General features: G+C 33.8%; 1 protein-coding gene across 1 annotated transcript; it reads right to left on the bottom strand.

Annotated features, from left to right (window-relative positions):
- Nucleotides 1-8169: 8169 nt before the first annotated feature.
- On the bottom strand, nucleotides 8170-9096 carry LOC130845638 (olfactory receptor 4K1). The gene has a single exon (XM_057723142.1). It carries the CDS (start codon nucleotides 9094-9096, stop codon nucleotides 8170-8172), a length of 927 nt encoding a protein of 308 aa, XP_057579125.1.
- Between the last annotated feature and the right edge of the window lie 1958 nt (nucleotides 9097-11054).

Genomic DNA, 11054 nt, shown 5'->3' with positions numbered 1-11054 from the left:
TTATTGTGACATTTTTGAAGCACATAGGTACAAAAAATTTTGTACAAGTTTCCTGAAATAAAATATGTTGACTTTAATGATTAGAGTTGAGCCAAAAACCCCGAAGTGAAACCAATATTATAAGTACAAAGATTTAGAGAAAATCCTACACCTCCTACCTTCTTTTAAGTCACGAGAGAATTTTAATCAGCCCATAAATCTAGAATCTGGTGGCAAAACAGGAGCTAAATTACTTTAATTGAATTTTTTATGCTAGATAATTTGCATGGAAATGAACAAAAATAGGTCTCACCAAATGAGATTCCTTGTACAGTGGGCAATGAAGATATTTAACCACTGTAGGCATATGTAAAGATATGTGGAGAAAGTGCACAAAATGGCCTTGATCATCATCCTCACTTTCTAAAGCAGGACATTTGGATTTTCTTCTTTATATGGGCTTTTAAGATATGATATGTACTGGATACACTCATATTCTCCTATCTAAAATCAATCCTATTACCCTCAGTCTATAGTCCTTCCATTTTCTTTGTCTTAAGTAACTTTTTTTTTTTAAACTGAGGTAAAGTTGTAGAATATTATATAAGTTTCAGGTGTACAACATAGGGATTCACAATTTTTAAAGGTTATGTTCCATTTGTAGTTATTATAAAATATTGGCTTATGTTCCCTGTGTTGTACTATATATATATATATATATATATATATATCCTTGTATCTTATTTATTTTATACATAGTAGTTTGTACCTCTTAATCACCTGATGCTATCTTGCCTCTCCCCGCTTTCTTCTCCCCACTGGTGACTACTAGTTTGTTCTCTATATCTGTGAATCTGTTCTTTTTTTATTATATTCACTAGTTTTAATTTTTATATTCCATATATAAGTGATATACATATTTTTCTCTGTCTTTTTTCACTTAGCTTAATACCCTCCAATCCATTCATGCTGTTGCAAATGGCAAAATTTTATTCTTTTCTATGACTGAGCAGTATTTCATTGCACATCTTCTTTATCCATTCATCTGTGGATGAACTCTTATGTTGCTTCCATGTTTGGCAATTGTAAATAATGCTGCTATGAACACTGAGGTGCATGCATCTTTTCAAATTAGTGTTTTCATATTTTTCAAATAAATATCAAGGAGTGGACTTGCTAGGTCATGTGGTAGTTCTATTTTTAGTTTTTTGAGGAACCCCCATATTGTTTTCCGCAGGGGCTATACCTATTTACATTCCCACCAACAACCAAGTGTATGAAGTTTCCTTTTTCTCCACATACTCACTAACATGTGTTGTTTGCGTTCTTTTTGATTATAGCCATTCTGACAGTTTTGAAGTGATATCTCATTGGGATTTTAATTTGCATGTCTCTGATGATTAATGATGTTGAGCATCTTTTCATGTGCCGGTTGGCCATCTGTATGTCTTCTTTGGAAAAATGTTTATTCAGGTGTCTGCCCATCTTCTAATCAGGCTCTTTCTTTATTTGATGTTGAGTTGTATGAGTACCTTATATATTTTGGATATTAACTTCTTATTGGTCATGTCGTTTACAAATATTTTCTCCCATTCAGTAGGTTTTCTTTTCATTGTGTCCATAGTTTCCTTTGCTGTGCAAATGCTTTTAAAATTAATTAGGCCCCATTTCTTTCTTCCTGCTTTTATTTCCTTTGCTTTAGGAAACAGATCTCTCTATATAGCAATATATATATTGCTATGATTTATGTCAAGGTGTGTTCTCCATATGTTTTCTTCTAGGAGTTTTATTGTTTCAGGTCTTACATTTAGGTCTTTAATCCATTTTGAGTTTAAAGAGAATGCTCTAATTTCATTCTTTGATGGGTAGCTGTCCAGTTTTCCCAGTACCTTGCTTTCTTAATATACTCTTTCCCAACTATAAACTTCTCTCTTCCCGTTTGTACCCTAAATTCTCGAGAAAGATACTTGCATCACTGTCCCCACTTTGTTATGCCCCATTCACTTCTCTTGCTATTTTGCTTTCTCGCCATTTGCTCCATTTTATACCCTTTTCTGTCCTGTGTTCCCATGGGCTGACCCTCCTTCCCCCACATGGTCTACATTATCTGGGGTTTTTTTTTGTCTCTGATCTTTATTGAAATTGGGTAGTGAATGGAACTGGCAGGAGATTAGAGAGAAGGAGAAAAAGGTCTGGATATTTCTTCCACTTCTCCTCCTTGCTACATCACTAAAATTCTGGCAGTAACTACATCCTTGACTATTGACTTATCTTGTGGCCCCTTTCATGGCTCCAACCTTCACCAGTTTTCATTCCCTTCTCTTGTTCCTTCAGGATGAGGGTGGTAAAGTTTCCTAGTGCTGATCCCTCATTTAATCTGAGAAGAGTGTTATAAATAGTTGCTTCTTATATTTTTATACTCTTGTTTCAGCTGCCTGCTCATAACTTTTAAAATCTTGCAAAAAAAGTAGCCTGCCAAGACATTTTACTAAATGAAAGGCCTCTAGTCTCAGTAGAATTATAGCATTCCCTTATAAGAAGAAGGTGCTAAAGGTGGTAATAATTTTAAATAGCATGTTTTCTTTCTACTGCATACCTAAATTACCTAATGAGTATCCCCACTTCAAATCCTTTATGTACAGTACTTAACTACTCGTCTTCCCCTTATTTGACACATAATGTATGCTTTAAGAAATAATGAATGGGTGGGATGAATTGGGAGATTGGGATTGCCATATATACATTACGACTAAAAAAAATATCAAATTGTACACTTTAAATATATGCAGTTTATTGTATGTCAATTATATCTTAATAAAATTCTTAAAAAAACAAAACAAAAAAACTATCCATAGTTCCCAACCAGGCAAAAAAAAATTATGAATGAATACCTTTTGGAGTCTGTGTCTTCTTGGTGGTTCCACAAGCAAGAAATCTGAGAGCCAATTCTGATTATTCCTTACCTTTGAAATGCAGCCAGCCACCAGGACTTATCTTTAAATATATCTGAATTTGTCCAGTTCTTTCTGTCTAACTCTTCTCTCTCATTGCAGACATCCAGTTTCTCTCCTAAAAGGCAACATCATTCACCAGATTCTTTAGTACTTCCAGAGATAATTTAAGTACATAAGTAAAGATATATATGTAATATATCCTATACTTTATATCATTAAACATAAATGGTAGCATGCTTTGCACAAGATTGTGCATGCTGATTTTGTCATATGTGGATACTTTGTGGAGATGCTTCTTATCAGCATAAAGAACTCCCTAAATCTTTTTTCCATTTTTTTTTTTTTTTTGGCTATAACAAAGGGAGATCAATTCAATGATGGGTGATGCCTTAGAGGACAAGGACAGAGAGGGTGGGAGGGAGGCGCAGCAGGGAGGGGATATGGGGGTATATGTATAAATACAGCTGATTCATTTTGGTGTACCTCAAAAGCTGGTATAAGAGTGGAAAGCAATTATATTCTGATAAAGAGCTTAAAAAAATAATATTTTTTTAAAAATTAAAAAAAAAAAGCATGGCATACCAAGTTTGAAAAAACAGACTTCTAAGTTTTAGTGACAAGTTGTACAGTGCCACAGTTTCTTTGAAAAGCTTTTGCAAAACATCTCAATTAAACCTCATCATTATGGTAAAAAAAAATCATTTATTATCTCTCATGGTTTCTGTGCATTAGGAATTCAGTAGTGGTTTGGCTGAGCAGTTCCAAATCCAGGTCTTCTTCTCATGAAGCTACAGTCATTGAAGGCTTGACTGGGGCTTGACAATGCAATTCTATGGCTGGCAGCTGGTGCTAGAAGTTGGGGGGAGGCCTCAGTTCCTCTCTATAAACTTGCTTGAGTGTCCTCAAGGCATGGCAGTTGGCTTCCTCCAGAGGGAGCCATCCAAGAGAGGAAAGTATTTTATGACCAAGTCTCAGAAATACCAGATGGTCACTTTCACCATATTCTGCTGGACACAAAAGCCAGCTCTAATTCAGTGTGGAAGGGACAACACAAAGTCATGAAAGCCAGGAGGTTAGGACCATTGAAAGCTGGCTCCACAATTGCAATTTTTAGTTTTGGCAAGAATGGGAGAAAATGGGTGCCTCTTATGCTATTGCTGGGTGTATAAGTTGGTGTATCTCATTTAGAGGGTGGTTTATAGCAATAAGATGTAAAATGCCCATATCTTTGAATGTGTTCTATGTGAAAAAATATATGTATAATGATGTTCACTGCAACAGTGTTTGCTATAACAAAAAAGGAGGGAAAACCTAAATATCTATAAATTAGGGAATGGATAAATAAATTATAGAATACTGAGGGGCAGTTAAAAAAGATGTGGCAGATCTATGACTTACCATGAAAAGATTTCTAGCACATGTTGTCAAGAAAACAAGCAGAAAGAAAATACACTTTTGTATACATTAAAAAAAAAAACCCAAACACATGAAAACTGATTTCACATGTGCATATCCACAGGAAACCTCTTAAAGAATACATTTTAAGATTTTGGCAGTTACTTCTGAACCCAGTGTAGAGAGTGGGGTGTGAAGGAAGCACTTTTGCTTTGTCATATTGTATCTTGTTTGAATTTTTAACAAAAGAGCTTTAATAATTTAAATATTTTAAATTGGGTAGCTAACAGACTTTGAGTGACAACCCAGGATGTCCTCTTATAGTAAAGAATGTGAGTGTTAGTGCTTAGACTTTATGATATTTATTTTAGTTTTCAGAGGTGCATTCTGGCTTATGGATTTCTGATTGCTGCTACAATTTCACTGATCTCAGAGCAAATCTTTAGAAAATTGAGAGAACAAACTCTCAGCATAGGAGTTTGTTTTCACTTGTGGTGTCATAAGGAATAGAAAATGGATGTTAGGTACATAAACATTAAAATATGCTCTCCCATTTAGCCTCTCAGTTTCATCATCTATAAAATAGGAATAAGATACAATACCTACCATACAATGTCACTATGATCATATGTGACACTGAAAGTCATTGACACTTCTTAGACATTCAAAAAGTGGCCATTATTAGTTTAGGTCCATTCAAAGTCCTTTATCAGAAATAAAGCAATGTTTTGGTCAGTATAGAGGATGTGACTGAGTACATGCAAAGTCGAATAAAAGCAATCACGAATGGTATTGGTTTACTCTTATTCTTCCCCCAAAGATATGTAAGGAAGGAACATCATCTAAACCTGGGCTATTAGCTTATGAGGCTGTGTTTCCTTGGACTATAAATCAAAACACAATTTATTGTGTTGCAAAGGAAAAAAGCTTTAAAAATTATTACACAAATATTAAAGCATCAATATCTAGAGTGATCTGTCATTGAATTAGAATATATTTATTCTCCTGAAAATCTTAGATATATAGTTAGAAAAACCATTGGTTCTAATATCAATTGTAATACCTCTTCAATTTACATATTTCTATTAAAATACCTATATTCGTGAAACACCTACTAAAACAGCAATTCATACAGAGGTCTATAATTCTATAACCCTACAACTTGGAAGAAGGAAAGATTGAGATGTATAAATATATCTTGCCTATGTCACTAACTCATTAAATTGTTTGGACAGGTTATTTACATTCTCTGGTCTTGAATTTCCTCATTGAAAAGTGAGGAGTCTGGGTTAAATTTTCTCTAACAACCCTTCCTACACCAAAATTCCATGACAAAGTGTTCTCTAGCCTTCCCTTAATCTGGGGCACTTCTTTTCCTTGTAAATTGATCAAAGCATCAGATGATTCCTAATTATATTTAATAGTTTCATAGCATTTGGTTTTATGGTTGTACCAATAACATACTTCAGGAGTCTACATTGATAGACATTAAGGTGTTTAGATTTTTTTTCAATACTTTGTTCTTAAAAATGAGTACTTCCAATAAATGCTGTGTACATATCTTGTTTTACACATGTGCAGATATATGTATAAGATAAAATACTAGCAGTATAATTACCAATTCAAAATTTAAAAATTTTAATAGATATTGAATTTTTCTCTCCATGTATCTTACCAGTTTTGAAATTTAATAACACTGTTTGAGTTTTCCTGTTTTATTAAAATCCTATCAACACTTTATACTATCAGACTTTTGGATGTTTGTCAAACATATAGATGAACAAAGGGTTCTCACTGTATTTATACTTATACTTTTCATATGACAATTTTAGTATTTATTAATATGTTCAAGAGTGACTTGTATTTCATTAATAATAAACTGCTAATACTTATACTTTGCTAATTTTTCTACTGGTGTATGGATATTTACTTATTAACTTGTAAAAGCTCTTTACAAATTAAAGCTATTACCCTTATGGAGAATACTGCTTTTCACCTATTTTTAATTTTGACTTTATTTGTGATAGAGTTTTAAAAGAAACAGAGACAAATAACAAAAACTTTTATGAAAATTAATGTAGTCAGATTTGTGAACCTTTATTTTTTTAACTTTGTGACTTTTAAATTTTTGGTCAAACAATGTGGTAGATTATGCCTGATCACTAAAAACCCAAGTAGACACAACAATGATTAGAAGTAGACCCAACAATGATTAGAAAGTGGAAGAATCTGTCTCTGCCAGTACAAAAAATTGGGCAAATCAGATAGCCACTCATAAACTCTAAGTTCCCTTCTTCTGCTGCTGCTCTCCCTCCCCTCCTCCTCCATTTTTCCTTGTGCCCCTCCCCCTCCTCGCCTCAGTATGAGAATACTGAGGATCAGAGCAGCTAAATGACAATTTTTCAAGAGTACTATTAGCACCTCTCCATTTTCACCTGCAGGGAAGAGTTAAAAGGAAAAAAATGCTACCAACAATATCATGAATGCATTAATATCTATTACATATTTAAAATGTTTTTGGCACTGTATAAAATATGGAAAATATAGTCAAGTTAAAAGAACATCATTGTGTTTGATACTGTACAAATGAATTTGACCAAAAGTCTAAAATTCCAAGAATCCTTAGCTAATTAGTATCACGGTTCTAAGAGACTGTCTATATCTAAGACCTAGCTTGTACTGACTTGTCATGCAGAATTAATACCTACACACATAGCCACTAACTTATGTCTTATAATTAAAATACTGAATCCAATGTGATGACAATTGCAGGTTTTCTATTTTCTGTTAAGCAATTCTTTTTTTCTTGGTTAGACTGCATTTAGTCTTTCTATAATAAGGTCTTTTTCATAATGCAAATCACAGGAAGAAGTACGTAAAACTTTTGGCTGGCAAATGAAACAATAAATAATAGATTTTTAAAACTTTTGCTATTATGTGTAAAAGAATTTTACTTTCTCTCTTGTGTTTTCTAAGAAATATGAAAGAATAGATGTCAGATTTGGTGCTCAGTTGCAAAAAAAATTTTGTCATTCTGTGCATTTGTATGTTTTAGGTACATAAGGAATTAACTTCTGTGAATTTAAATATTCTACACCTGCCATATTTGCAGACAATTTCAAAGATATTTGCAATTTTCTATGACTAATGTAGAATTCATTACAACCAATTTGTCCTACTTAAAATAAGTAGACTTGAAAATGGATATATACGCTGCTGATAGCACCAAATATCTAGAAAAAGTTTGTAATGAGTAGAAATGCATATCAAATAATCTAGAAAAAAAGAACAGAATGGGACATTGTAGTAGATAGCAAAAACTGTAAATAACCAAAATTTTCAATACACAAGGAAAAGATAAGCTAACAGACATATAGCAATGAGGCAAATGTATGTTTTAAAACAATATTTTTCCACTATGTCAATTTATAGAAAAAATATTATGAATAAGTTGAGAGAAACTCAATTTACTTGTACATTTTGATTGCAAGGCATACAAATTACATATGTTCAACTGACAAGAATCACAAGTTTAGTAACATGAATAGCTTTTTATGTAGATTAGAATTGCTTAGTTATTTATAAAATATTTAAAAGGATTACTAAATATTTTCAAGATAATTTGTACTTTAGAATTTTAAACAATGAAAAAATGGTTAAAATTGTATATAAATAGCGAACCAGGAACTGATTTTGTGTAATTCTCTTGCACTTAGGACAAAAGTCCAATTCTGTAATTCAGTAACCCCTGTCATTAGCAAAAATAATTGGCATGATGCTGTGATCTGGGGCTATTCATTTCCATTCAGATTTCATTCCTTCATGGTGATCCCTAGTTTTTCTAGGAGGTCACATGACGGTTTCTCAATTTTCGCATGGCTGATTTAACATCTTCATTCCTCAGAGAGTAGATGATGGGGTTCAACAGGGGTGTACAAACAATGTAGAACACAGAAAAGAACTTATCCACAGAAAGTCTGCTAAAAGGCCATATATAGAAATAAATGCAAGGCCCAAAGAAAAGAATTACCACTGTGATGTGAGCAGTTAATGTAGAAAGTGCCTTGGATGACCCACTGGAGGAGTGGTGATGGACGGTGACCAAAATGACAGTGTAAGAAATAATTAAAGCCAGAAAACAGCTCAGTGATATCAGGCCACTGTTGGTTAGGGTCATAATTTCCATTTTGTAAGTATCCATGCAAGCCAGCTCTATGACCAGGGGCAGGTCACAAAAGAAGCTATCTATCTCATTGGGGCCACAGAACGGCAGATTCACTGTAAAAGCCAAGTGGCTCACAGAATGAAGAATACCCACAGCCCAAGAAATACACACAAAAATTATACAGAGTCTTCGATTCATAATTGTGCTATAGTGCAGGGGCTTACAGATGGCTATGAATCTGTCATATGCCATAGCTACAAGCAATATCATCTCACTCCCAACGAAACTATGAAGAAGAAATATCTGGGCCATGCAACCCTCAAAGGAGATAGTTTTGTGCTCAACAAAGAAGTCCACAAGCATCTTGGGGGTGGCAAAGTTAGACTGGCAGACATCGATGAAAGAAAGGTTACTGAGCAGGAAGTACATAGGAGAGTTCAGATGGGAGTCAGAGGAAATAATAACAATAATCATGATGTTGCCCAGGACTGATGTCACATACACCACTGAGAAGATGGCAAAAAAGAAAAGCTGAAGTTCCCAAGAATCGGAGAGTCCCAGAAGCACAAAGTCAGATACCACTGATTCATTTGTGTGAGCCATGTATCCAATCTATTGTCACCTAAGTAAAAGAAAACCAGGAAACTATCACAATGATTGATACTATATCTAGTACATATACAAAAGAAATATGATACACTTTCAATTAAAAGTTCGTTTAATTTAATGAGACTATGTAAATAGTCAACTGACTAATATTTAACATCTGGGACTGCTGTGGAAAGTGGAAGTGAGAAAAAAAGAGAATTAGATATGGATCCCATCATAATTAGAGATAATATATTCATATTAAAAAATAAAAATATAAAATCAAATAAGCAAAATATAAGTGATACATTAATACCATAAATATTAGTAAAAAGAAATAAATTATGCCAAAGTGGCAAGGTGACATATCATGCAGTAAGTATTATTTAAGCGAAAGCTTTTTAAAAGTTTGGAATTTGCTAGCCAAAACTGAAGGAAAAGGCTATTTTACTCATGAGGAATAACAAAAATTAAGAGACAAAAGGTAAAAACATAAAAGACATACTCAAGGGAACAGGTGAGTTGAGTGGTCTGGCTGGAGGAGGGCGGGCTGAGCAGCAGTAAAAATGAAGTTAGGAACAGTTGATCAAGAGCAAATCATGGATGCAATTAGCCTTGAATGCAAGGCTAGTGGACTAGATTAATGTTTTTGAAATTGAGAATCATAAAATGCTTGACAGTGTTATAAGAAGCTTCATAGAAGCAATTTCCCACATTGTGGAAAGAAGAGGCAATGGTAATGCTCTGAAAGTTGCTGTGACGATCAAGAACATTTCTTTTATCCTTTTAACAATAGTTAACCAGAGTTCACCTTCTGTCACATAAAGACCTATTGTAAATGAGCCACCAATGTGTCTTCCGTCTCTCTGACTCTGTCTTTTGTCTCTTCGTAAACATGCCAGAGATACCTGGACTTATCAAAATCTGTAACAGCTTTCAAAAACTGTTCTTTTGGAAATATTTTACATGACTACACATAATAGGTTTTCAAAAGAGAAAAGTTCAGTAATGTATAAATTGCCTCTAAACTGCTTTCTGACATTTTACATTGGGCACCATGTGGCCACTTGATCCCAGAAGAAAACCCTACACAACCTCCAGTGGAACAAGAGACATTTTTGGCTCTAGCCCTGTCAAACCAACAATACACAATAGGTATTAATTTGTCACTATACTGATTGAAGTTCTGCACCCTGTATTCTTCAGTGAAAGATATAATTAATGTGATAAATATTGAAAAGCTTAGAAGAAAAATTGTACAGGTAAACATAAATTAACCAATTAAAAATATTTAAACTGTTATAAGCTTTAATTCCATAATTTTAACCTGATTGTTGAAGCATATCACCCTTTCAAGGGCTTCAGTCTGTGCTTTTCAGTTACGCTCTCCAGTTTTAAGAGGAATCAGAAACTTGTTACTCTAGAATAGAAACAGATCGATGAGGCAGGAACTGGCCTCATTAGAAACTTCCATCATGGGATTCGCATCTCTGTGTGGAAGATTTGGGCCAATGCTAGCCAGTCTGGGCATGTATTTACATGAGCAGTACAGAGAACAAGACAGACAAACATCGGAAGGAAAGAAATTCCATTTCTAAGGCTAAAAATGATCCTAAAGAGCTACAGTTACTAATTTTAAAAATATAAAATTTGAGGCTATGGGGGACTTCCTATAGCTTTCAATCCCTTGTGTAAAACCTGACAAATATTATGGTAATTTAGTGGGATAATATTAAAGAGAGAGGGAGAGAAAGGGAGAGAGAGATGAAGGAGGAGGAGGAGGAGGGGAGGAAAACATAATGGTTAATAACCTGTAGTTAGCGGTATTAATACAAATTTTAAAGATTATCTTATCTTTAAAAAAAATTGTTTCTGAAATATGCAAATTTTCTACAAAGTCCATCTTTCTAATAACTGATAAATGATAAGGTTTGTCACTCTTCATTTCTCAAAATACAGGAAACAACTACAAA

The sequence above is a fragment of the Hippopotamus amphibius genome, chromosome 2, assembly GCF_030028045.1.
Source record: "Hippopotamus amphibius kiboko isolate mHipAmp2 chromosome 2, mHipAmp2.hap2, whole genome shotgun sequence".
In the NCBI taxonomy this organism is placed as follows: Eukaryota; Metazoa; Chordata; class Mammalia; order Artiodactyla; family Hippopotamidae; genus Hippopotamus; species Hippopotamus amphibius.
This window is presented reverse-complemented; position numbering and strand designations above follow the sequence as displayed.